The 27973-nt window shown below is 33.8% G+C and overlaps 2 protein-coding genes and 1 long non-coding RNA gene across 5 annotated transcripts in view; 1 reads left to right on the forward strand and 2 right to left on the reverse strand.

Moving 5' to 3' along the window:
• LOC128397535 (nephrin-like) overlaps positions 1-6323 on the reverse strand; it is a 44391-nt gene extending 38068 nt beyond the window's left edge. Inside the window, exons 1-2 of the mRNA XM_053358274.1 lie at positions 5809-6323; positions 5549-5695 (exon numbers count right to left, since the gene is read on the reverse strand). Of these exons, the coding sequence (XP_053214249.1) occupies positions 5549-5695; positions 5809-5956 (295 nt within the window). The 5' untranslated portion in view covers positions 5957-6323. The remainder of the gene's footprint in view (positions 1-5548; positions 5696-5808) is intronic.
• A 2780-nt stretch (positions 6324-9103) lies between these two features.
• Positions 9104-10387, reverse strand: LOC128397519 (uncharacterized). Of its 2 annotated transcripts, none has more exons than XR_008326968.1 (3): positions 10210-10387; positions 9630-9985; positions 9104-9430 (listed from the first exon to the last, which is right to left on the reverse strand). It is a non-coding gene; the product is annotated as an uncharacterized LOC128397519 (long non-coding RNA). The 2 variants fall into 2 exon arrangements; XR_008326967.1 differs by having other exon boundaries at positions 10218-10386.
• Positions 10388-10567: 180 nt separating this feature from the next.
• LOC128397510 (protein split ends-like) lies at positions 10568-27224 on the forward strand. Of its 2 annotated transcripts, XM_053358243.1 has the most exons (5): positions 10568-11636; positions 12538-15931; positions 16094-25977; positions 26386-26544; positions 26959-27224. In XM_053358243.1, exons 1-5 carry the CDS (start codon positions 10878-10880, stop codon positions 27085-27087), a joined length of 14325 nt encoding a protein of 4774 aa, XP_053214218.1. In that variant the 5' UTR covers positions 10568-10877; the 3' UTR covers positions 27088-27224. The 2 variants fall into 2 exon arrangements, with proteins under 2 accessions (XP_053214218.1, XP_053214217.1); XM_053358242.1 differs by having other exon boundaries at positions 12538-25977.
• The last annotated feature ends 749 nt before the right edge of the window (positions 27225-27973 follow it).

Consider the following 27973-nt stretch of genomic DNA (forward strand, 5'->3'; position numbering starts at 1 on the left):
TGATTCTGTCTCCATTTACCTTTGCTTTTTTTGAGAATATGAGAAAACATCATGAACAAGAGAGAAAAGGAAAGTGGGTGGGAAAACCTTCAGATCTTTGAAACTGAAAAAATAACCTTCTAGGATGAGGAAAACTTCATCCGCATCATTATCATCTCAGCACAATTTACATTCACCCATTAATTTATCTTGAAACAAAGTCAGTCTCAAATCTAACTTTCTTATCGTCATCACCATGATGGTGATCATCATTCAGTCTCACTCTCTTTCTCTATCTCTCTCTCTCTCTCCCTCTCTTCCATCTAATTTTTCCGCTCATCTCATTGCTCCTCTTATATTATGTAAGAAAACCTTAATTGTAATCATATCTCTAATTAGTCCCATTACTGTTGAGTTACTTGAATTCAGGTTGACTTGAAAGTTTGTTTTATTTATGTTTTCATTGAGCTAAAGTTGCTTACGAGTTGGTAATAATAATGATGATGATTATAATGATAATTATTGATGAGTTAATAGGTACCAGAGGTCAGTTGGTAATAATATTAACTACTGGATAAAATGATGAGATAATTTCAGGATAAGATTGTTGGTAAGCAGAAAGTATAAAAAAACGTCTGATGAAGATGAACAAGATGAGAGAGAGACAGAGGAAAAATAGAAAAGAATCTGAAAAAGAAGCTAAAGAAGCAAAAAATTCTTGTTCAGATGATGATGATGATACTCCTTGGATGGCCATTAGAAGACATGAGAGTATCATGAGAATTTCAAACTGAAAATAAACAACATGATGAAGATGAAGATGATGAAGATGAAGCTACCTTTAATTCACTTTAAATCTGATTATCAAGCAAACCATTGAAATAACGTTTTCTTAACCAATCTATAAAAACTCATCTTCAATTTCATCTTCTTCATCCTCATCCTCTTCTCCTCCCTTTTCCTTTTCATCTTTCTCATTCCCAATTCACCTTTTTTTTTCATTTTCTGTTGCAAACCAAAAAACTGCAAATTTGTTCAATATCATAGAAGGAGAAATAAGTTCTGAAAATTTCTCATGGGATTTTATCAGATAAAAAGTTCCAAGAATCAAGTGAAACGATTTGAAGAAAAAAAAATCACTAAACTAAGGTGAACACTTGATAATATTGTTTATAAATGAATTTTGATATAAATAAAACCAAAAACAACGACATGATGATGATGATGATGAGAAGAAGAAGACAGCAACATAATGCCAATGTTATTTATCTCATGTAATATTAGACTACAAAACGATTCATAGGAACTGAAATCAGATGAAGATGAAAAACTCACTGGGAGTGAAAATTGATAAACTTTACACTCTATGGGTTTTATCTTGAATATTTTGGGAAATAAGTTTTGACCGAAAATCTCAGAGATAAAAATAATGAGGACTTTGCGTCTCCATGTCATCAAAGTCCATGAAGATACAATGATAACCAAAACATGATCCCGAGGATCAGGATGAAAACCAAAACAGAGAAGAAAAAAATATCATCAACTGAATAGACAAAAATAAGTTGAGAGCACGTTTGAAATGGCAATTGGATGAGACGGAATAAAGGAGAAACCTTTTGATTACAATATTGAATCAAATGATGACAAGAGAGAGAGAGAGAGAGAGAGAAAAGATAAACAAATTTTAATCAACATGGATTCATCCACTTTTCCTCTTTTCATGGTTGTGTGTTCACCGTTATTCAAGGGATTTCAGAATTTCTGAATAACATGTACTAGTAGCATATATACTAGAATATCCATGAATATAATAAGGCAAATACTAATAAATTTATATATGAAAAAGAGTCAAAAGTTTTGCGAAGTGAACATGGAAACAAAAAATTCATCCACCAACATGAAATATTATTCAGAGACAGCGGAGATAAAAAATACAATTGGTTAAGGTTATTTATTGTCTATGTAATTCCCATGCTATTTGATGATTATCTTTTGCATGATAATGAGCTCAATGATTGGATTCAATTTGATTTACCTTCTTCATCATTATTACTTCATTAATCTTTTTCTTTGTCTTTTCTTTTATCTCTCTCTCTCTCTCTCTCTCTCTCTTTCATTTTCTTCATTATCAAACTTGAAAAGTAAAAGATAATCTTTCTAATTTCAATGATAATTACATATCCGGTTGTTTAGTCATCGTCATCCTTTATCATCCTCATCTTCTTGGTTACATCTTTGTTGTGTTGTTTTTTTTGCTTCATTCATTGTTATCCAATATATAATATTAGGTGTCTTCTCATTTTACTTGATGCATGATTATTATTATCATTTTCTGTCTCATCAATAATACAAAATATTGATATGAGTAATGTTAATAATAATCATTCATGATCATCATGATGATTAAATTGTTTTCCCCATTTATATAGTTTATTATCAATGATCAGTGAATCGAAGCGTAAAGATGAAAGTGATAGTGATTATATAATTGATTCATCTCATTTATCAATTTACCTGAGATAATAAATTACAATTTTAAAAGGTAACAGTTAAGTTTAGGTTATTGTTTGAATGACGATGAGAGCTGGATGATGATGAAGATGATGATTTGAAAGAGTATTTGAAATTGCTAGCTATGGATAGATGATAAAAATGATATTTATATCAATAGAATTGGAATCGATTGAAACTTTTATTGGAATTGAATTCTCGACATGTTACTTTTGATCCAATTGTTTGATTAGTTTTCTTTCTTGTAAGTAAACACTTAAGGCTTGATTTGAGAAGAGGAAAAAAAATGGGATAAAGATAATGAAAAATTATCCGACTGGGAGGATGATGAAGATGCTACGAAAATAAATGAGCTTAACTACAAAGAGATACCTTTAAGGTGAGAATGATGATTGAAAATTCATTTTCCAATGAACTCACAAATTTAGGTCAATATGAATACTATATTTACAAAGTATTTTTCTCAAATTTCTTCACCATTATTTCAATATCTTGTAGGAAAAAGTGGGTGGGAAAGATGATAATGATGATGGAGAAGATGAAAAAAGATGAAAAAAGGTGAAAAAGTAAGTGTAAGAGAGAGAGAAAGAGAGAGAGAAAGGATGAGAAGAAGAAAGAAAAAATATGTTCTCATTATTCAAACCAATTTAGGTTCAAAATGGTTGAAGGAAGATGAACATGATGATAATGATGAACAGAATGAGATGAGAATGAAAACAGTGGAGCTTGAAAGAGTAAGAATGCATTTTCAGAATTCATCTCACACAGAATGAGATAAAAAAAAAGTTCTGAAATTCTGATGATGATGATGAGAACTTGAAGAACTTGAAGAGACTCAGAACTTTTTTCCTTCTTCTCTACTGATCACAGGGAGGGAGAGAAGAAAAAAATACCATGAGTGAGAGAGAGAGAGAGAGACTCAGACAACAGAAGATAATATTCTTGATGTTAATGTTGTTCTTAATCATCATAATCATGAAATAAAGATGATATTAATTTTTCTGTTTTTGTACAAAAAAAATTTTCTTCTCCTACCAAGTGAGTATATGTAACGAGTATATTGATTAATTGTAACGGTTTTCCAAGTGAATCAGAAATGATTATCAGAAAACAATTACCCAACATAAATATTTACTATTGACTTTTTTCATGCTCTCAAAAATATCCACAAGGAATCAGATATTGATTGTAAAATCACTAATCTTTCAATTCAGTTGTAAAATCGTTGACAATTTCTTACAGAATAATCTGAAAATCCTCTTCACAAAATCCCACCAGCATCTCGACATCTCTTTCAATCTAACCAGTCTTATCATCCTTATCATCCTCATCATCATCTCTCTCCATCTCCACTTGAAAAACTATAACCTTTGACTTACATTATCATTTCTCCACCGTCATTATATTAATTGGCTCTCTCACCAACAATAATAGCAACTTGAAATTTAGATGAAGAAAAAAACAAAATTTGAATGAAAGTGATTAACTAATCGCTTATTTTTTTTATTTTACCATTGAAAATATACTCATCTCGCTAAATTATCATCATAATAATCATCCTATTAACATCAAAATCCAATCCAATTAATTCAAAGTTATCTCTTTGTTATCATCATCAGTATCTCCCTCTCTCACTCTCTCTCATCATCATCATCAAGCATTGTTTATCCTTCCCAATGTCTGAATGCTAAGTAACCTTGGTAACTTTTTGAGGTTGAGGTTATCATGATAATGATAATATTTTTTTCTTTGTGATCAATTTGTTAATCCAGTGATTGGTTTGACATTTTATCCATTAATTTGATTGAAGAAACAATTTTTTTTAACTTGTTTCTCTAATTTTCTCACCATTTTTCCCTCTAATTATCGGTTCATTATAACATAAAACTGTTGATTAATTAGCTCGAGTTTTTTAATAATCATAATAATCATAATCATAGAGGATAAAATTATTATTATAAGTTAATAATAAGTTTACCTCCCAGTTTCCCATGTTACAATTTTCTTGGTGTATTACCTTTGAGTATTTGTTGTTTACATTTTTCATACCTAATAACTTCCCACTCCCTTTGCTTACATACACGCTGACTTATCATCATCATCATCATCATCATCTTTCATCATCTTTCATTATAATTATCATTATTAATCATGCTAATCACTTTGACACATAATCAGTGAGTGTTAAAGTTTGATGACTCATTCAATTGTTTCTCTCTCTCTCTCTTTCTCACTCTTTGCATATTTAATTATATTCAATGCACTCTCTTCATTGGATTAAATAATTTAATCATCAAAAAATTGTCACATGAACAAAAAATGTGAACTGAATTAAAAGTTAAGGTTAATTATTAATTATTATTTGAAATTCAACTAGAAACAAGTTTACCAATTGTAAAAATTTAAAATACTCACACTCGAGTGTGTAAATTATTATTATTATTATTATATTGAATTAGCTTAATTGTTGGCTTGATTTTTTGCTAATCCGCTTTTCACTTTTTCATCAGATTTTGATTATCTGATTAATCTTGTGGTGTTTATATCACTTTGAAAGTTGATTTCTTTGTTTAATCTTGATCATTATTATCCTTAATTGTTATCAATGATACTTATCTCATCATCTGGTTAATCAATCATTCCGCTTCTCATACAGATTTGATTAGGATTGTTTTGTGTTAAGGGTTAAAATCAGACGTAATTGTATTGGGAGATTAAAAGTAAATTGATTTGAAATTAGTTGAAAGTTTTATCTTAATCTGATCACAATCGATTTAGTTTAATCACAATTTGTGAAAATATTGATTCCTTTTTCCTTTTCTCTATCAATTGATTTTCTTTTCTCAAATAAATAGATTTCTCTATTGATTGTAATCTCTTAGTTTGTTATCAATGGGATAGAAAATTGATTTACTCTCTTTCTCTTTCTCTCTCTCATTGATCATCAATGATTTTTAAAACGTGTTCCAAACTGAGATGATTAAAGATGATGATGATTATCAACTTGTCATTTATTTTCGAGTCAATTTCTGTCTCGATTAACCTTTAGTACTCTTACCTTTTCGAGCATCCAATGTATATATTGGTGCTAAGGCATCATCTTTATACCACAAGATGAGTGCTACTGAATCATCGGGTGTCGATGTCGTCACATGACACGGTAAAGCGGCCTTACCACGGACAACGGCAGTGTAGCTAAGTGATGCTGTTGAGACACAAGAATAGAAATTGGAAAAAAATATTTCTCGATTTTTGTTGCGATCTAACTTTTAATTGTTTCCTCCAGTAATTAGTTAACTAATTTAGGCTTTTACTTACCGAAAGGTTGATCTGTAAATGGTGTTACTTCATAGGCACAGGTAACTGTTGCTGTTAAACAAATAATTGCACTAATCCAATATCCTATTGAGTAATTAAACATTTTGTAACAATCAATATGATGGTTACAATTAGTTTTAACTAACATTGTCTTCAATTGATTAAAATTTGTTTTGTAATCGCTTTTTTTTTGACTGTTTTTTGAGAAACTTTTTGTTGAAATTTGATTTTTTTTTGTTGTTGTTAAATTGTTTTTCTATCTTGTTTTTTTTTATACTCTTGATTAAGTTTTGTTAATCAACTTTTTTTTTCTTATCATCAAAGTTTAACTTTAATTAATAATCAATGTTGATGAGCATTTGGCAACAAAGAGCAAGAAAAACACCACATTAAGACACACAGTTAAAATTGGATAATAAAGTTTTGTCAATAATTTATATGAATTAACTGTTTTCACCATGACAAGAACAACTTTCCATTTAGAACTGTTCAAACTGTACTTCGAGTGTGAAGAAAAAAAATCGAACTCACTGCTTCACCGATTCACTTTTAGATGGCGCTAACAGTCAATTCTTTTTTTCCTTCGAAATGTTAACGTCGCCATCTAGTGGTTAGAATTTCAACTAAAATGTTGGTCTTTTTTTGAAAAAGTTTCGAAAACCAAAAAATGACAAATGAACATGTAATTATTATTTCTTTTTAAATTGTTATTATCTTTCTGGAATAGATTTAAATGAATAATTAAACTTGGGACTAAATGGTGAAACTAGTTAGTGTATTGTGATCTAATTTTTTTTCTTACCAAATAGGAAAAGGAGATAAAATCATTAATCTTATGCCGAAAACGATTTGAAATAAAATTCAGATGAGGAAAAGAAAATGAATTGATAATAATAAAGAAGTTTTTTGAATTGAATTGTCAACAAAATATGATAACAGTTAATTGTTTGAATGTAATGTTTAATTTCTGTAATTGTTTGAGAGTTTAAAATGACATTAAAAGACTCATAGAAAACCATGATGATGATAAAATGAATCGGAAACAATGAGACGAGTACAATTATCTTAGCATGGAAATAAAAAAATTCCAACAGATTATTTTGACACCGAGAGTAGATTTAATTCATTCTCAACTATCAATCACTCATTTGTGAATTAATATAAAATCGTAAAGGTAAAAATTAAAAGAGAGAGAGAGAGAGAGAAAAGAACCAAAATTTCATTGAATAATCTATGAAATAAACAAACACAATTATCCTAATTACTGCGACTACTTTGAATTTCTATTGAAACCGGTAGACAAAATTGATTCCGATTCATTGAATTCAGTTAATACTTTTACATGATGTTGATTCTGAAAGATTATGATGCGAATGATTATAATGATTTAGTTGATTCTGAGCATATTCATGGTTAGCATGATGATTCAATATCGATCCACCTTCCCTCTCCCTTTTTCAGAATCATCAGTTTCATGCAATAACAATTCAGAGAGAGAGAGAGAGAGAGAGAGAGAGAGAGAGAGAGAGGCAAAAATCGATATCATGGAAATCTTTACAATTCTGTTTCCACCTCATTCTCCATCGTTAATAATAGCTCTCTCTCTCTCTCTCTTTCTATTTCTCCTTTTATATGTATGGATTTCAGTCTGAATTCAATCGTCTAATATGATAACTGAATAAAAAACAGGGAGAAATTCAAAGAATCCATTTTGTTCAGTTCTCTTCTTCACAATTTTTATCTTTTATCGTTGGAAAAATATTATTCATGTTGAATAACATTCAGAATCTGTTTTGTATCCACAATCAAAAGGGACAAATGTAATTGTGATTCTCATTATTAATTCCAGTTTATCAATCGTAATAGTAATTTCTATTACCACCTTAACCATAACAATTGTCTAATTTACGATTATCATACTAAAAGACAAATTGATTTCCTATTTATTGTTGTACAATCAATCGCATTGAATTGATAGAGAAAAAAACAAATCGAAACTGAAAAATCAATTCAATTTCTTGATGATCATCATTTCAAACAATTGAAAAAGTTTATTGGTTAAACTTTAATTTTCATTGTAAATTTTTATCTAATTGCTACTGTTGATTGATAATCTTTCATACTAAGATTTGTATTGATTTGTTGATTTCAAATTCTGTGTTTGTTTCATGTTATTAATTTAGTTTTTTTCCATTAGTGATAATTAATCATTTACATGAATTTTTATCCCAATTTAATGTCAACAGAATAGTTAACAATTAATCATCTCTGATTGTTGTAAATTTTCAGAGGTTAAACTTTAATTGATCGTGAAGGAAGAAAATGATTAAGATTAATTTAGATTTTCAATTAATCACTGGGATTCTGATTCCATTAAGTTAATTGTACAGATTATCAATTATTGTTAATATCGAAGATTACATTTTAGTGATTACAATTAAATACATTATCATTGGTCAAAGAGGTTTATTTTGATTGACCATCTCGTCGTCAAAAAATTATAATTTACAGACAATTAGTTGAAAATGAAAATGTACAAATTATGATGAGAGACATTAAATTGATACTAATTGTGAGTATGTAGATTTACAATTTATCTTAAAGGACAAAAGGATTATCAATATAATCAATAAATTGATGTTTGATTGATAAATATTGACTTTTCCGATTTCTCCTTGTTACCCAATAATTAGTAAATTGAGCTTAATCACCAGGGGTTTTATTCAGGATAAATATTCAATCTCGATTAATTCACTCATGGATTCCAAATGAGTGTCTCTTCATTTTTATTTGAAGATATTTAAATTACTATTCCTAATGAATTTGACATCCTCGAAGCATCAATAATAATATATGGAAAAGATTGAGCCCAAATCTCCGAACAGCTTATTCGTCGATCTCCTTCCAATTTTAAACAGAGGAAAAATTTGATTGCAAATAGAATCGCGATCTGATTGAAACTCCAAAATGCTCGGAAAAAAGCAGTTCGATATAGACAATCTAAACATTGCCTTATGAAAACGATAACACAGAAATAGGCTAGATAAGCATCGGCGAGAAATAATGGCGAGTGTACCATCCACCAGCTAATTGACATTAATCCATCCAATTTGATCGTTAAGGTGATTGTGTAAAAAAATATCGCCGTAACCATGATGATCAATTCAAAGACTGTCACACCAAACCAATTAACCAGCTCCTTTAATGTGAACATTGTGATGATTTGATTTTTAACCTTCTATTGGGTTAGTCCAAGATTTTGGTACAATATTAACAATCAAGGTCGATTTGGGGCTTAAATGGTTGATTGTTTTTCTTTTACAATTAGATTGGTGGTGTGTTAAATATACAGAAATTAGATGTTGAAATGATAGGCACAAATGTTTCACTAATCATGAAGGTAAATTCAACATGAGCAAATTGTGAGGTTAAAAACAGGTTGATGATGATTTCCGATGAGTTATAATGGTTTGAGTTAAAGAAGTAAACTAATTATTAGAATCAATTTAGGATCAAAATAGATACAAGTTTATCTTGGAAATATCATCAAGATTTACTGAGAGTAGGACATTGTTTTTTTTTCTCACAAAAGCCTCTCATTTTTTAAGAAAGTTAATCCCTTCTAATGGTCATATTGAGATGGTAAATATTAACATTAACAACAGAGAGATGAAGATAAGTCCATGTGCATTTGTAATTGTTTCCCATGTGGTGGTGGTGTTATTGTTGTTAATTGTAATTGGAAAGAATAGAAATAAAAAAACAGAGGAAAAATCAGATTAATATAAACAATAAGAGCTAGTTGGTATTGGAAATCATACCTGGTAAGCGTATTCAATTTCTTCAGGTTTTGATAAATCTCGGTTCTTTCTGATCTCGTTTCTAACTCGCTTCAAGTAAAACTTTTTATCCGATAATTCTAGATTATAACCATATCGTAAAAGTGACCTGTAAAGGTTGATAACATCCTTTGAGGTGATCACAGCCATAGGAGATGAGACACACACATACACCAAGCAGAATTTTCTAAATGAATCGGTGTGTGTGTGTGAGAGAGAGAGAGAGGAAATTGTAACTCTCTTGATATTGAGATTGTGAAGGAAAAAAAAGAGGAACAGAGAAAAACGTTTGGGTGGGAAAGGTAACCAAAAACCGAAAACCAAGTCAACACGTCAATCTGTTTAGGCACAGGAAGAAGGAAAAGGAAGTAGAGAAAAGATAACAGAATAGAAAAAATTTAGAAAAAAAATTTGATCACAACATTTAATCATCCAACTCAAAAACAAATAATTCTCATCAATGGGGAAAATTAAACAAAGACACTTGAAAATACAGAAAAAAAAAATAAAGAGATGAAGCAACAACAAACACAGAGAAAGAGGGAGAAGCAAAAATTTTAACCTAATTACCAGAATATTTGATCCATGGAAAGTTGAAAGATTTCATTGGACTTGGAAAGGTAGAAAAAAATTGAAAGATTAAAAATCAAGGTGATTAGAGGGTTAAAACAATTAACAATAGAAAACAAGAGAATTGTTTGAAAACCCAATTGTTAAGACGATTAAGAGTAAAAAAGATTAACCAGAAAAATGGAAAAAAGGCCTGACCAGAATGTTGAGTTTTCTCAACAACAGATGTCGCCACTTTTATGGAAAAGAAGTGAACATGTGGCTAAATGTCACACTTTGCAAACGAATTTCGACCAATGAGAGAAGAGACCATTATGTTCATTTGGAACATTTTTATTTTCTGTTCTCAAGTTAATGTAAGAAGATCAATTGTAAATTGTGGACAAAAATATATTCGCTATTAAATTGTATTAAAAATTAACCAATTTTGATTAAAAGTGTTAAATTAACAGTGAAACAATCGACAGACAACAGAAAAATAATAATGTCCTGTGTCGTTTTTTTTAAAATACCTATTGTAATTTAAGTAAATTTTTTTCTCTATTTAATTTATCCTCCCTCTTTTCTCATATCCATTTCTTTTTTTTCTTGGTTTAATTGGGAAAAAAAGGAAAATTTGTTTTTTTTTTCTTCTTCTCAATCCCTTTGGTCTTTGTGTAAATGGTTCGTGAGACTCGTCATCTGCAGATCGGCAATTTGCCGGAAAATATCAGCGAATCAAAAATTGTGGACCACTTTAGCAGATATGGAATAGTACAACGTGTTAAAATATTGGGTGGAAAATGTGATAATTTAAGTGCAACCGTATCTTTTATCGATATAAGAGCAGCCTCTAAAGCCCATAATTCGGAGAATAGATTGGAGGATCGAAATTTGTGGACAAAATATTATGAGCCACCTTTTTCATCATCAACCTCGTCCTCCTCAACCACAACGGCGGCAGGTTCTTCGATCTCTTGTTCAATTTCAAATGCATCAGTAACACCAACAGCAACAGCCTCTTCTCTACCATCCTCTTGTTCATCATCATCTTCTTCCTCTACCACCAATTTAAACACCACCAATATTAACACCAACACCTCCAACATCTCCAATGTTAATAATATTATTAATTCAATTAATTCTAATATTAATATCAACCTAAACAGTATCTCTGGTTCACAGCAATCATCATCTTCTTTACTTACACCAGGATCAGATTCGTCTACAACCTTTAAAGATGATCGTCCATTAGCTATTTGTGTGAGAAATTTACCCATTCGATCCACAGATTCAAGTTTAAAGGATGGATTATTTCACGAATATAAGAAACATGGTAAAGTGACCATGGTTAAGGTTACTGGTCAAGGAACTGATCGTGTTGCTGTTGTTTGTTTTAAGAAAGCAGAAGACGTTGAAAAAGCATTAGAAGTCTCAAAAGTAAGTAGAAAATACACTTTTCATATTGATAGAAATATTCATTTATATTCCATTTTGGGTTATACATTTTCCATTCTATTCTATTACAACCTATTCTCCTATTTCAATTCTAAACACTTTATATTCTCTTTTTTCTCTTCTATTTGTGTTCACTTTGCCTCTTTTTCTCTCTTAACAATTTCTACTCCTTTTTTTCTCTTCTCATTCTCTATTTTTCTCTAATTTTTTTTTCTACTAGTCTTTTACTATCATTACTATTTCCATTTATTTATTTATTCTTATCATTTTCATTATTTTATTTTCTGCCTCTTCTCTTATATACTTCATCATCATAGTCTCTTCTATAATATCTTTTTTCTCTCTCTTTCTATCTATCTATCTTCTATCTTTCTTCCTCTTGAGGCAAATGTATAACCCTCAGAAAAGATTAAGAGAGAATAAGCAAGGAAAAGAAACAAGCCATTTTGTGCCTTTCTTTTTCATCACTTACTCTCTCCTGGAAACTTCCCACTCCCTTTGCTTAACAGCATTGATCGACTTTTCATGCCTGGTTTTTTTCTCTTTCTTTTTTCCCTTTATTTCCCTTCTGCCATTTCTTTCGTTCTTCTTTTTTTTTTATTTTCTTCAACTGCTGCTTTTTTCTCTCCAACTTTAACTCAACTCAACTATTACTATTCTTGATTATTATAAACACACACACACACAAACAATTCACAAAACAAAAACATCAACAATCAACAATTAAACAATCAACCAACCAACACCAACAACAACGCAACTATCAACCAACCAACCATCTCTCCCTACTAAAAACAACACACACTAATAATCATGCACATACAAACTAAAATTTTGATTTATTTTATTTTATTTACTCTAATTGAAACTTCTACTATACTAGAATAAATTGTTCTTTGGATGCAAGATTGAAGTTACACCTCATGAAGGAATAGATGCTGAAGATAATGATTTTCGTCCATTGGAAGCTGAATTAGATGAATACCATCCAAAAGCAACTCGTACCCTATTTGTTGGTAATTTAGAGAAAGATATAACCACACAAGAATTAAGATCTCATTTTGAATTATTTGGTGAAATAATTGAGGTGGATATTAAAAAACAGGGAACCTCAACCTACGCTTTCATTCAGTATTCCGATATATCCAGTGTAGTTAAGGGTATGAGGAAACTGGATGGTGAAAACCTTGGTGCCAACCGGATTAAATTGGGCTTTGGTAAATCAATGCCCACCAATTGTGTTTGGCTTCATGGTATATCAGAATCTACATCAGATAAGTGTTTGAATCGTCAGTGTTCACGTTTTGGTAATGTTGTTTCAATAAATGTGGATCGGGAGAGGGGAAAGTGTCTTGTGTGTTATGATTCAGTGGACTCTGCTCAAGTAGCTGTGACTGATCTGAAAGGTCGTTTATTTAATGGTAGACGTCTTCAGGTTGATTTCGCTTCTCGTGAATGTCAAAATTCATTCTTCGAGAAACTTTCGCGAAGAAATAAATCTTTTTCCTCTTCATCATCATCCGGCAGTGTTAAATCTAAAACCGGAATAGGTGTTCATGGTGCTAAAGAAACCAGTGCAATCCCATTGAAAACAGTTGATGCAACATCTTCAGTGATAAATCGAAGTTTAACCGATCCTCGTCGTCAATTAACATCATCTTCAGTCCATCATCATTTAAATTCCTTCTCATCAAGTGAGGCTCCCACTTCATCAACACCAACATCCACAGGTAATAATGTTAATAGTAATAGTAGTAATCTTTGTGTTATAAGTGATAACCTTACTTCATCTGTGACCAATCCATCATCCAACATCTCATCATCCGGTCCATCCTCTTTGGAATCAATAAAATCATTAGATGATTATTCTTCGTCTACAACGTTAACAACAGCAACAGCAACAGCTACTGGAAACCAAATCAATATCAGTCACCACCATTCAAATAATAAAAATCGTTCGAGATCAAGTGATTCATGTGATTTAAATGCTACCACTATCGATACCAATACTCTTCTCTCTACACTTTCAACTCGGGTCTCTTCAACCGACACCATGGGATTATTATCATCTGTAAATAGTCAACAAGATGTCCATAGTACAACTCCTCGTTTTGATGATTACAATTCCAATGAGGTATCATCATCGAGTGATAAGGTTGGATGTACCATCGGCTCAAGTAAACGTAGTTCTTTAACCAACAGTAACAACAGTAGTACCAATATTGTTAATAATAATAATAATAATAATTCCTTAAGGTCATTTCAATCGAGTGGCCTAAATGTACAAGATAATGGTGCAACAACTACAAATACTTCCTCAAATTTACCTTTATCATTACCTTTACCTGAGTTTGCAGCTTCTCTCAGGTCATCAAATAAATCCTCATCTCATCATCACTCAAGCTCTTCATCACATAGAAATTTATCTACCTCGGGTTCTTCTCTCGCTCATCAACAATCCTCATCACAACCACCGCTTTCATCTTTATCATCTTCTTTTTCAATTCAGTCAAAAGATTCCTCTCAGCCACCACAAGTGCCCCACAGTTCTCCCAAAGGGAACTCAATTATGTCTCCATTGAGTAACTTATCACCAAGTAGTATTCAAGTGCCAAAAAGACTTCGTACTAAAAGTACCGAGTCTAAAACCGATTCTAATGTAACTACTCCTACAACAACTTCCTCTTTTTCCTCATTCTCCTCCTTTTCCTCGACCATTTCCACCACTACGTCAACAACAACTACAACATCTTGTTCGTTATCCTCTTCGTCTTTATCATCTACATTGTTATCTTCCAATTTAACCTCTTCTACGCCCGGTGATACCACATATAACAACCAAATTGATAAATTATATTCTAACACTAATACCTCTGCAAGTACAAAGTCAAATCCAATTAGTTTTAAGGATAATGTTAAAGATATCTTACTTTCCGGTAGTGGGTCAGCCGATACAACGGAAAGTTTGACCTTGTCAACGACGGGAAACAGCTCTAAGTTAACTTCAAGTTCACCAGGTTTAACATCTCCAACAAAAATGTCAATTGAAGATCGGATTAAAGCTCTTGATGAAAAATACATCTCTTGGAGTGGTGGAGCTGGAACAGGATCTGGTTCCTCAAGTTCAGTAACTAAAAGTTCAGCGATTGATGGATCATCCTTTTCATCAACCCCTACTGTGGATTACAGTAAATACAACATAATTAAGAAAAGTCATGTTAATTTATCTTCTTCTCTCAACTCCCAACGAACTGAGCCTTCCGACATCGTTCGTTCACTTCTCTCTAAGTCAAGTATTTTCGACCAAGATTCTAAACGTTTGGAGCATATTAATGAGAAATATGAGCCTAAAGAGACAACGTCAACTGTATCTCTTTCTGGTGATTCTGGTTCATCATTGAAACCAGTGTTTCGTACCAAAGCAGCTGCCAAAGAGTTTTCAACTCCCCTCATTGGTGATAAATTATCGTCATTATCATCTGTTGTTCCTAATCTTCTTAATAGGACATCATCCTGTTCGACCAGCAATTTGTCTGGTTTATCAACTGTTTTATCAACTACAGTTAAAAAGGATAATATCGTATTAAATAATATGAGCAGTAGTAAAAATGATGTGCGCCGATTATCAGCTTCATCTGATCCCCGTCAATGCAGTAGCATAAAGAAAGAAATTACCGCCTCATCAAACCAAAGAAAAGATATGCTCAGTGGTCTCACATCCACATCAATCTCAGCTAGTTACACATCATCTTATGTGAATAATTTGTCTCATAATCATTTGGAAACAACAGTCAGCTCAATTAACAAACGTTCAATTCAACATCATAACCATTCGCAATCTTCGTTAAATAATGGTCCTAAACCTGTGAACAGAAGTGATCTCAAAAAGGAAACATTAGCCAATACTGCTTATAATAGGCTCTCATCTAGTGATGATGTGGACCAAGATCCAGACAATCATTTGTCTTCCAGTCATGAGCTTAGTAACAACAGCTCACGGAAAGGTGATAAAATCAAAACACACATAAAGGAGGAGAAATGTGAAGTAAAAGAATCTGTTAAAATGGGTTCCTCGTTCTTTGGTTCGGCTTCATCTTTGTCCAATCAAAATACTAGTAGTAATTTACAGTCTCCGACAAAGAAACATGATAAAGAAAAGAAAAATTCTCATAACAGTGGTGGAGATATTGGTTTAAGTAAATTAAATGATAAAGTTCGATCTATTGGAGACATTCCTGTTAAATCTATCAAAGAGGAAAAGAAATTGAAAAAAGAAGGTAAAACCCACAAATTTTCAAATTCTCTGACTGATGATAAATTATTGACGAGCTCGTCTATCGAGTCAAAGGTCCATCATCAAACTTCATCAACTCATTTTCACTCTGACACTAAAGTACATCACCATCATCCACCACCTCTGTTTACTCGTAAACTATCAGAACCAGGAAAACTTTCAGGTGACAGTAAGAAACCAGGAAACAGCACACCAACAACACCAAGTACTCCTCAATCAGCTCCAGCACGATGTAGCTCATTCTCACCCTTTACAACCTCAATCTCATCTAGTTCAACAATAACAACAATTACATCAACAGCAACAACTAAAGCCTCAACCGCCTCTTCATTGACCTGCTCAAATCTTACACCAACCTCTTCTCGTCTTGGCTCAATCTCATCTTCAACAAGTACATCATCAGGCTTATCCTTGACTGCGTCGGCGGTATCCTCATTATCCTCCTCGGGATCATCATCATCATCATCATCTGCTGTTCCTAATCTTCTTAATAGGACATCATCCTGCTCAACCAGTAATTTATCTGGTTTATCAACTGTTTCATCTAGTACGGTTAAAAAGGATAACATCGTATTAAATAATATGAGCAGTAGTAAAAATGATGTGCGCCGATTATCAGCTTCATCTGATCCCCGTCAATGCAGTAGCATTAAGAAAGAAATTACCGCCTCATCAAACCAAAGAAAAGATATGCTCAGTGGTCTCACATCCACATCAATCTCAGCTAGTTACACATCATCTTATGTGAATAATTTGTCTCATAATCATTTGGAAACAACAGTCAGCTCACTAAATAAACGTTCAAAAGAGAACCACAACCATTCGCAATCTTCGTTAAATAATGGTCCTAAGGCTCTTAATCGAAGTGATCTCAAAAAGGAAACATTAACCAATACTTCTTATAATAGACTCTCGTCTAGTGATGATGTGGACCAAGATTCAGACAATCATTTGTCTTCCAGTCATGAGCTTAGTAACAACAGCTCACGAAAAGGTGATAAAATCAAAACACACATAAAGGAGGAGAAATGTGAAGTAAAAGAATCTGGTAAAATGGGCTCATCCAATTTAAACAGTCTACAATCACCAACAAAGAAACATGAAAAAGAAAGGAAAATTTCTCACAGTAGTGGAGGAGATAATATTGGTTTGAGCAAGTTGAATGAGAAAGTTCGGTCTATTGGAGACATTCCTGGTAAATCTAGTAAAGAGGAGAAGAAATTGAAAAAAGAAGGTAAAATCCACAAGGGATCTGATCCATCTGTTAATAAGGAAAGGGTTAAATTAAAGTCTCAATCATCATCGTCTACTTCAGGGACACAATTACTTCATTCAGAGAAACGAAGTGGTATCGAAGGAAAGGAGAAATCAAAGGAAAAGAGTGGTATTAAAAAAGAGAAAGACAAGGATAAAAAGCGAGACAAAAGTGGTAAATCAGTTGATAAAGAAGGAAAAGGATCAAAGGACAAAGAGAAAGAGAAAGATAAGGATAAGGATAAGGATAAAGATAAAGAAAGTGGTAAAGAGAGAAAGACACAAGAGGAGAGAGATCATGAAATGGCTGAGAGGGAAGAGAAGAAGCAACTTGCCCGACATCGATCTGTAATGAAGAAATTGGGAATAACCGATGATGAGCCGATTTATTTCTCAATGTATGATAAGGTGAAAGCTCGTTCAAGTCATAATCAAAGTTTGAAGGAAGCAAATAAAGATATGGACGCCATGAGGCAGAAATTCAATGTGTTAAAGCAAAGTAGAGTTAAAAAGGATCGAGGTAATCGTAATACTGATTCAGAATCGGATACATCAGATTCTGATGCTGAAGGTGGTTCTGTTAGTGGTAACGAAAGATTAGCAATGGATATTATGAGTCAAAGAACATCATCTTCTTCATCAACGTCTTTATCAGCATCAACGATCACTGATGGATTAACAGCAACATCAACATCAACATCAAACTTAACACCAACACCGAATGCAGCAGCAATACCGTCATCAAAAACAACCTCATCATCTTTATCTGCAACTGCATCAATGTCTTCTTCATTGAATCGTTTAAAATCCAAATCAAGTATTAGTGAAAAGAAAAGAAAATTGATTATTGAAAGCTCAGCTTCATCATCAGATAATGATGATGATAGAGAAGATGAAGCTCCATCAAGCATGTTAACATCATCATCAATAACATCTAGTGGTATTTCTTCAAAGATCCCCAAGAAACGTAAGAAAAGTGCTCCGATTAAATCACTCGACTCAGATTCTGATTCTAGAGGTGGAATTATTAGTGGTAGTGAAAGACCAGCATTGGATATTATCGGTCAAAGAACATCAGTATCTTTATCATCATCAGCAGTGACAGACGGATTAACAACAGCAACATCATCATCAACATCGACAGGAGCAATAGTGGCATCATCAGCATCAACATCAACATCATCATCAACAACAACAACATTATCTACAACGACAGCATCAACATCAGCGTCTTCTTCGTTAAAATGTGCAAAATCTAAATCAAGTGTTGGTGAAAAGAAAAGAAAATTGGTTATTGAGAGTTCACCTTCTTCATCAGATAATGATGAAGATAAAGAAGATGAAACTACATCAAATATCATTACAACAACGATGCCTGCAACAACAACAACAACAACTCCAGCAACAACAGCAGCAACAGCAACAACAACATCATCATCATCGACTACGTCAACGACAATGTCTAGTGGCTCTTCTGCAAAGATTCCTAAGAAAAGTAAGAAAAGTTCTCCAATTAAATCACTTGACTCTGATTCTGATTCCGAGTTTGACTTCGAGGCTTTATTAGCCTCAGCAATGAAAAACGCTGCATCGTCTAAGAAAAACAAAGAGCAGATTTATTCAAGTGATAGTGATGAAGAGGTCTCAATGACTTCACCTCGACATAATAAATCTAAGTCTCATAAATTGACGGACGATAGTTCAGATGCAGAAAACGCTAAAACAAAGATACCAAAGAAGCACAAGAAACATAAGAAGCATAAAAAACACAAGAAACACAAGAAAGATGTTGTCAGTGGTTCTTCTTCTCATTCAATTAGTAATAAACATAAGAAATCGAATAAAGATTGTTCATTAGAGGTTAAGGTAAAGGAAGAGAAAATGGATGATCATCGTCTAGATAAACATCATAACCGTGATTTCATCACTAGTCAACATTCAAGTCACAATTCAAGCTCTTCCAGTTTGAAAGTAGCCTCTGGCTCCTCTGGTTCCTCTGGTTCCTCTGGTTCCTCTGGTCCCTCCGCCTTGACTAAAGAAGAGAACATAATTAGGGAGAGGAGATTTGAAGAGGAGGCCGCCATTGAAACCCAAAGACTAGTGGAAGAATTGAAATCAGATGAAAGCTGGAATCATTTCAAAGAACCTAAAGGACTTTTCGATGAGCTTATTGTTTCATGTTCTGAGAAAGATGATGAACTCTCTAAACCAGTTATGGAAGAGGAGAAAAGACGAATTCTTGAATCTAACATATTTGGTGCCATTCCAAGTGGGCCTGAGAGTAAAGTATCATTTCCACACCACCTTCACCATCCATCCATTTTGAATGTTGATCCATTCAAGGTTGACGATGTCAAAGAATGTGAAATTGATGATCAAAGAAAAATTGAAGATGATTTGGCAGTTTCAGCTCTTCTTCAAGAAATGAATGTTGAAACAATACCTGAACTTACAAAGGAACCTGAACAATACATTGAACGTATTGTATCACCTTCTGGACCAGAAAATGATATGGGCTATATGGTGGCTGATGAAGAGGCTCCATTACAAATCGCCGAAGAACCTGAAGAAAGTGCAATTAGTAAATCAGATGAATCATCTGAAAATGTTGCTGCTATTAAAAGTATCGTTTCACCAACAAGAAGCAATTCTAATAATAACAACACCATTCCAAGTAAAAGTAATAGTAATAACAGATCATTTATACCTTTGCCTTCTTCATCAAATAAACCATCAACTGGAGCCTCTAAAATTAATGCTATTAAATCTAATAGTAACTCTATTCACACATCTAGTCCCATTATCAATTCTGCATCCACAATTTGTCATTCCAGAGAGGAGAAAGAGTCCATCAAAAATGTCGAAAAAAGTACAAAGTTCCCATCACCTACACTTTCATCTTCTTCGCCTTCTTCATCATCATCATCGTCATCAGAGACTGAAACACCGAGTAATGTTGATCTTAATAAGAGAAAAACTGTCGATATTATTTCTGATACTGTTGCTATTGGAACAGTTTCGACAACATTATCAACATTATCAACCTCTGTTACATCTTCTTTCACCCCTGTTACTACAACTACCGTTACCTCAAGTCGTAGAATCTCCATTTTGGAAGATGACAACAACAGCATCAGTGAAGATAAAAAGAAATATTCTGAAGATTTAAAAGCAACTCCTACATCATCAACATTATCATCATCAATTGTAAAAACAACCTCAGTTCAGCCAATTTTAACGACAATACCAACATCGACTCCAGTAACATCCATTACACCATCATCGTCATTAAAACCAACAATAACTGTAACTCCAGTGACATCCGCTCCTATTCCAACAGCAGCAGCATCTGTATCATTATCATCATCTTTCTCTTCAACAACTACAACAACAACAACAACAACACCATCACCATCATCATCATCATCATCATCTACATCAATTGTATCAAGAAGAAGAAGCTCCACCAAATCTGATGACAAGAATATAGAGTCAACTCTGTTTTCAGAAAAGAAAAGAGAAAATGATGTTTCTGGTATCATTGGTAAGGAAAGTCCTATTAAGGAACCTATTAGTCTTGGGACTGGTGCAAATAAGCAAGATAGGCGACCAAGTGAAACATCATTATCATCCAATTTATATTTGGATTCAAGTCATATTGATTTGAATACCAGTGAAAATGATGGTTGCTTTGATGATGGCGAAGAAGGTAATGAGAAATTGATCATTGATGAAACACCTTTAGTTGATAAAATACCATCAACATCAGATTCACCATTTCATCAAAGTGAAACAGGAGAATCATTATCGGATAAAATCAATGAAGAAAAGTCGAAACAAGTGGCCGAACATGAAAGGAGTAGTGAACATCGTCAAATTATCAGTCATCATAATCGTGAAGATGATTTCAGTTTAACTGGTGAAAATGATGAAGACAGTTGTAGTCGACCTGTTTTTGATGAACCTGCTTCTGATGATAGTTTGGATGCAAATGAATCAAATAAAACATCTAAGTTAATCAATGAAAGTATAATTGATTTACTTGCAGATTCAAGTAATAAGAAACAACAGCCTGATACGAGCTCAGATAGTTCTGAGAAAACTGAATTGTTTGATGACGATTTACCTCAAGTTAATGATATTGATAGTAAGAGAGAATCTTTGGAAGAAGAAGAGGAGGAAGATGAAGATAATACGTCAACAATATTAGCTGATAATAAAGCTTTGATAATTGATAAAAGCAAGAGATCATCCGAGTCTTTTGATTTGGATAAACCTGATTTGAAGATCAACTCCAGTTTTGTTGATTATAAATCATCTAAACAAGAAATTGAATCAGAAAATGAAGCAGACTCTGAGAATGAATCTAAACCTTTGATATTCAGTGTATCTAAAGGTCAATTTCGTCCAGCCAGTGATTCAAGTTCACATCTTCCTAACATTAAAATTGACCTTGCAAAAGAATCAATTTTACGATCTGGAGGAGAAGAAAGCAAAGATGAACTTTCAAGAGATGATAACAGTAGACATGATGATGAATTTGATGAACGAGGTAAAGGTGTTGAAAGACCACGACGAGGGAGGCGAGCTAAAACTCGAAAATATTCAGAATCATCTTTACAACTACCTCGTTATGAATTGGGCTGTAGTGATACTCATTCCAGTGAATCACATAAGAATGGTAAATCTCCCGTTTCTGAGCGTCCTAAAAGGCATCTTCGTGGTTCCTTTCATGGGAATGAATTTAATTCTGATGATCAACACGCTAACGACAATGAATCAAATTACATGTCTGATGAAGAGCCGAGTATCTATTTCACTAAACATTCAATGAATGAGTCACACATCCATCATGATACCAGTTCTCAGGATAAATCAGAATCACGTAAAAAGAGAGGAAGAAGGAAAAAGGTTTCTGGTAATGAAGGTTCGTCATCTAAACCTTACGAAGTAGACATTCCATCCAAACACAAGGAAAGAATTTTCCTTTCTCTGTCCAATGTTTCAGCTGAAAAACCTTTAACCCTTCCAAATGAACCTCGAAAATCGTTGTCACCTTATGATGTTTTCGAGTTTCGTGATTCTGATGAAGAAGGTCCACCAAGTCTTCCACTTGAATCAATGCATTCCTCTTCTCAGTCTAAAATTGTCGACCACAAAGCACAACCACATCCCCACCCGCCACAATCGACAACGGCATCATCTCAACACCATGTCCATCATCATTCTCAAGTTCAACCGCCAAATTCATCAATCTCTGCAATATCAAGTGTAATTCAATCAACATCATTACAATCATCAAGTCATCAATTTAGTGCGAATCAACATTCACTGCATCACTCAACTCATTCATCTTCTTCATTATCTTCCAACTCATCTCATCATCATAATGAGTCAATTGAGAAAAAATCTGATGAAACAACTTGTTCAACATCATCAATATTACCAACACCACCACCATTAATAACATCATCGTCAAGTAAAAGTGATCATGTTAATGAATCGACAAGCGGTAAAGAATATGTTACCGAACTTAGTCAGCACGGTAAACTTTCAATTACTATTCGATTGCACCCGAAAGAAGGGCAAGATGGCAAAGATGGTTCAGCTACTACAGCTGAAGTTGTCAAATCAAGTAAAGCTTTGCAAGCAGATGAAGAGAAATTTAAAGATGATAAAGATGAGACTACATGTACCAGTGTTTCCGGAAACATCAATGAAAACAGTGGTTCTAATGCCACGAATCAATCAACCTCTTCGAGTGTTGCACAATTATCAACATCATCCAATGTACAAGGATCAACAGCTGGTACATCGAATGCGCCAACCACAGCAACATCTAGTTCGGCGGTAAAACCAACCCGCAAATCAGCTCGACTTATGTCTCAAGCCAATAAAACAACTGTCGATGAGGTTATTGAGGATGTTGTCAAGGGCGTTGGCTCTTACAAATTTGAGTTAAGTAAATCTTTCAAGCGATCAACACGTTTGAGTAAGAAAGCTGATGAAATTCATGAAGAAGAGGAAGATTCATTCACTGATTCCAAGAATGATTCAGTCGATAGTGAAGGTAAAGGTGATTCTAAAAACGCTATTCGCACTTTACGAATTACCAGATCTGTTGCTAAAGGAGGTAGTTCTACTACTACGACAACAGAATCTGAAACAACTTGTTCTGTGAGTTCTGGTAAAGAAACAAACATCGAAGGTAATCAAAAACGTCCAACTTTACCTGTACTTAAAGTGGAATTACCCAAAATGTCGTCATTTAGTAGAATCATTGAAAGGAAAACTGAAACATCTACGACAACAACAGTTACAGCAACGGTCACTTCAGCACCTACGACGACAACCACAGTAACAATATCGACAAATCAAAATGAGCTGAAGGTAAAACAAGAACAACCTCAACCACAGTTACAGGCGCAACCTCAGAATCTACCAGAACCGCAGCCTCAACCACAACAATCTGCTCCTCAACCTCAACCTCAACCTCAACTTCAACCTCTTCCGTCTGTTACTCAACCACAGACTCAACCTCAAATTCAACCTCAGCCTCAACCTTTATCTCAAACGACGATATCAGTTGCTCCAGCGCCAGTACCAAGTGTGCAAGCTCAATTACAAAATCAAGCACTACAACAATCATCATCTACTGAACCAGCAAATATTAAATGTGACGATGATAATGATATACCAAAATTACATCCATTCGCTAAAATTATTGACAGAAAACCTGAATCATCAGTGAAAACAGCAACTCATATCAGTTTACAGTCAAAACAACCAGAACAAGTCACTCCACAGCCTCAACAATCAACTCAAGTACCAGCACATCTTCCACCTCAGCAACTACCCCAACCGCCAACACCCTCAGTTCCAGCATTACCTACGAATATCACTCTCGTAGAGAAGGTTGAAACTACACGATTACCATTCAGTAAAATCTTCGATAGAAAACCAGATACAAAAACAACAACTATTGTATCTCAACCCATTGATCAACATCAAGCTCAACAACAAAAGCAACAAGCACAACCTCAACAACATCCACACCCAAACTCTCATCATCAGCATCAATTCCAACAACAACAACAACAACCTTCAGCATCAAATACAAATGTATTGTCTGGTGCCAATGTTTCACTTGGGGACAATGTTGAAATGCCAAAAGTACCTCCACTTGGCAAAATTACTGAAAGAAAACCAGAACCAGTGTCTTTGTCATTCCTGGCTGAACAACAACAACAACAACAACAACAACAACAACACTATCAACCCAAACAGTTGCAACAACAACAACCAACATCTCGACCTCCATCAAACTCTTCGGTTACAAATGTTTCTCTTGTACCTAATATCGAAATGTCAAAGGTACCATTTGGTAAATTATTTGATAGAAAATCAGAATCAGCAGCAACCGCTGCTTACCTTAATGAACATCACCATCAACAAATATTGTTGCAACAACACCATCAACAACAGCATCAGCAACAACTTCAGCACCAAAAACAAGCACATTTACTACAACAACACCAACATCAACAACATCCACAGTCGGTGACACCAAACTCATTATTACCAACAAATGTCTCGATGCATCACCAACAGATGAAACAACATCAACATCACCACCAACAATCATCTACACCAGTACCTCCTCCACCAATGTTGTCACCGAATATATCACTTGTTCCTAACGTTGAATTGTCCAAATTACCTTTTGGTAAAATCATTGAAAGAAAAACTGAATCATCTCCCGCACCAGCACCTTCTCCTTATCTTAATGAGCAACATCAACAACAGTTATTATTAATGCAACATCATCAGCAAGCACAAAAGCATCAACAACAACAACAACAGCAACAACAACAACCTCACCAGCCACATCAGCAACAACCACCTTTATCTCATCAACATCCACATCAGCAACATTTACAGCAACAACAATTACATCAACAACAAAGACAATCATCTACACCCACAGCCCCTTCAATTTTACCTCCAAACATTTCGATTCAACAACATCACCAACAACAACAAGCGAAACAACAACAACCGTCCCCCACATCTGCTTCATCTACATTATCTCCTAATATTCCAATGTCCGATAATGTTGACATTATGTACATTCCTTCAATGCCACCGGTAATGCGTAATTTAGTCGCCGCTGCTTCCGCTTCACCAGGTCCATATCTGCGCCCCTCAAGTCAACCTCCTCCTCACATGATTGTACCACCGCATCTTGCACTTCACCCATCTGAGTACTTACGACATCAACAAATGATGTTTGCTAATCATCCTCATTACTCACAACAAATTCAAATGAGAGCTCAAAATGAAATGACAGCAAGAGCTGTTGCTGCGATGGGAATACCACACCGATTACCATATCCACCTGGATTCCCTCTTTCACTAATTACTGATGAGAAACCACTTCCACCTCCACTGCCTTACGGGCCACCTCCAGCCCATGCAATGTCACAACCAAGTCCACTTCATCCACAATCACATCCACAAACACCACCTCATGCAAGTCAAGTGCCACCCCATGAATACCAATTACTATCACGTTACCCTGTTCTCTGGCAGGGATTGTTAGCACTTAAAAACGACCAAGCAGCAGTTCAAATGCACTTTGTTTCAGGTAACCATAGAGTTGCCAACTCATCGTTACCACCAATAATGGGAGAAGGTGGAGCACCACCGATTCGAATAGCCCAACGGATGAGATTAGAACAATCGCAATTAGAAGTAGTTGCTCGTAAACTACAGGTAAGTTAACCTATTCTTCTGATTGTTTATGCCTCAAAAAACGCATAATTCCTATTCCATAGATAATACTAACAAACTAATGGCAATAATGGTATTAATAGTACCAGTAATAGCAATAATAATACATGAGAGTAATAATAATGATAATAGTAATAATAATAGTAGTAGTTATAGCTGAGTAAAGTTGAGTTGAAAAAAACAGGCAAAAGACACTCCCTTCACAGAACAGAAAAATTATTTTATAGAGAGAAAGGTTTCCTTTTCTCTCTCATTCTCTCTCTCTCTCTCTCTCTCTCTCTCTCTCTCTCTCTCTCTCTCTGATTCTTTTCAATGCAATCTTTTAGACTCTTTTATTTTTAGTTTTCATCATTCAGTAATTCTCATATTATTTTTTCTCTCATTCTTTAGATGCAAGATGAACATGCTATTCTTTTAGCTTTACCCACTGGTCGTGATCACATGGACATTCTTCTTCAATCAAATAACTTACGAAATGGTTTCATCAATTACCTTCAAAGTAAACAAGCAGCAGGTATAGTCAACTCAAATGCACCAGGATCTCAGCAGGTACAGTATTTGTCTTTTTTCATCATTATCGTCTTTCTTACACGTCTTCTTCATCCTCACCATCTTCATCTTTTTTTCATCTTAAAAACTCATCTTCTTTTTTGCCTCTTCTTCTTGTTCTTCTTGTTCTGCTTCTTTTTTTTCTTGCTATCATCTTCTTCTTTCTACTTCCTCTTCTTTTGCTTCTTCTTTTTGCTTCATCTCCTTCTTTTCCATCTCCTTCTTCCTTTTTTCTTCTTCTTCTTCTCTTTTTCTTCTTTAACTTATTTCTACTGTTTCCATTTCTCCTTCTATTTCTGCTTCTTCTTCTTCTCCTTCTTTTCCTCTGCATCTTGTTTCTCTATTACTTCTTTCTATACCTACATCATCTTTACTCATTTCTCATCATCTTTCTTTCTTTTTCTCTACTTTTAGGCTGCCTATGTTATCCATATATTTCCTTCATGTGACTTTTCAAATGAAAATCTTGCTCGGATTGCACCAGATTTGTTTCACAGCATCTCGGAGATTGCTCATCTTCTCATCATAGTTGCCACCGTGTAAAATATTTGAGCAAAAAATAACAACAGCAACAATAACAATCAATATCATAATGATAATGATGATGATTCATTGATGAGGATAAAAAAAACCAAAATTTTCAGTGTACAAAATAATAAAATAACAAATTAATCTCGCAATTTTTTTCTCTTCTCAATTAAATTATTTCATTTTTGTTGATTCCCTTTCTCATTGATATCATCCAGTTGTAGTAATTATCTGAATAAAGAATATTTTAATAAACTAACAACGTTTAATGACGATTGACAACAAAGATAAAGACAAAGGAGAGAAAGAGTAAAGGGAAGAGAGAGAGAGAGAGATGAAGAGATGAGAAGAGCGAGTTGAAAGAGTCAATGAGAGAAAGAGAGAAAATGGAAAAAAAAGAGGGAAACAGAAATAACTTGAAGAGAAAAAGATAAAATGGTAAATTGAAGGAAGAAAGAAGAGATTTGGAAAGATACACAGAGAGAAAAAGAGAAAAGAACTGAAAGATTGACTGTTGGCCTGAGAATAACCAGGAGAGAACAAGAGATGATGAGAATTACACATAAATGACTTGGTCTCTCTTTTGCTTTTTCTCTCTTAATCTCTTCTTTCTGTTTTTCTTTTCCCTCTTCTTTTTTCTCATCTCTTTCTTTTTCCTCTGTCTCTTTTTCTCTAATATCTCTATGTATCTTTCTAAAGCTTCTCACTTTCTTCAATGTGTACTCTTTTTCTTTCTCCTCTTTCTTTGGGTCTCTTTCGCTTTTCTGTTTCCCTCTCTGTCGTTTTTCTCCCTCTTTTTCTCTCTTATGGTTGGAAAACATTCTCTCAATCAATAAAGCTTGGAAAAACTAGTCGATGATAAACACATACACAAACATACAATTCAAGCTATAGATGAGAA

Source organism: Panonychus citri, unplaced genomic scaffold (assembly GCF_014898815.1).
Source record: "Panonychus citri isolate SS breed McGregor unplaced genomic scaffold, ASM1489881v1 Contig00033, whole genome shotgun sequence".
Classification (NCBI taxonomy): Eukaryota; Metazoa; Arthropoda; class Arachnida; order Trombidiformes; family Tetranychidae; genus Panonychus; species Panonychus citri.

Bases quoted from the DNA above. Each gene is read 5' to 3' on its own strand.
- LOC128397510 (XM_053358242.1), top strand. From the start codon at position 10,878: ATGGTTCGTGAGACTCGTCATCTGCAGATCGGCAATTTGCCGGAAAAT. The intron at 11,637-12,537 runs GTAAGTAGAAAA...CTACTATACTAG, and splicing joins AAGCATTAGAAGTCTCAAAA to AATAAATTGTTCTTTGGATG. The intron at 25,978-26,385 runs GTAAGTTAACCT...CTCATTCTTTAG, and splicing joins TAGTTGCTCGTAAACTACAG to ATGCAAGATGAACATGCTAT.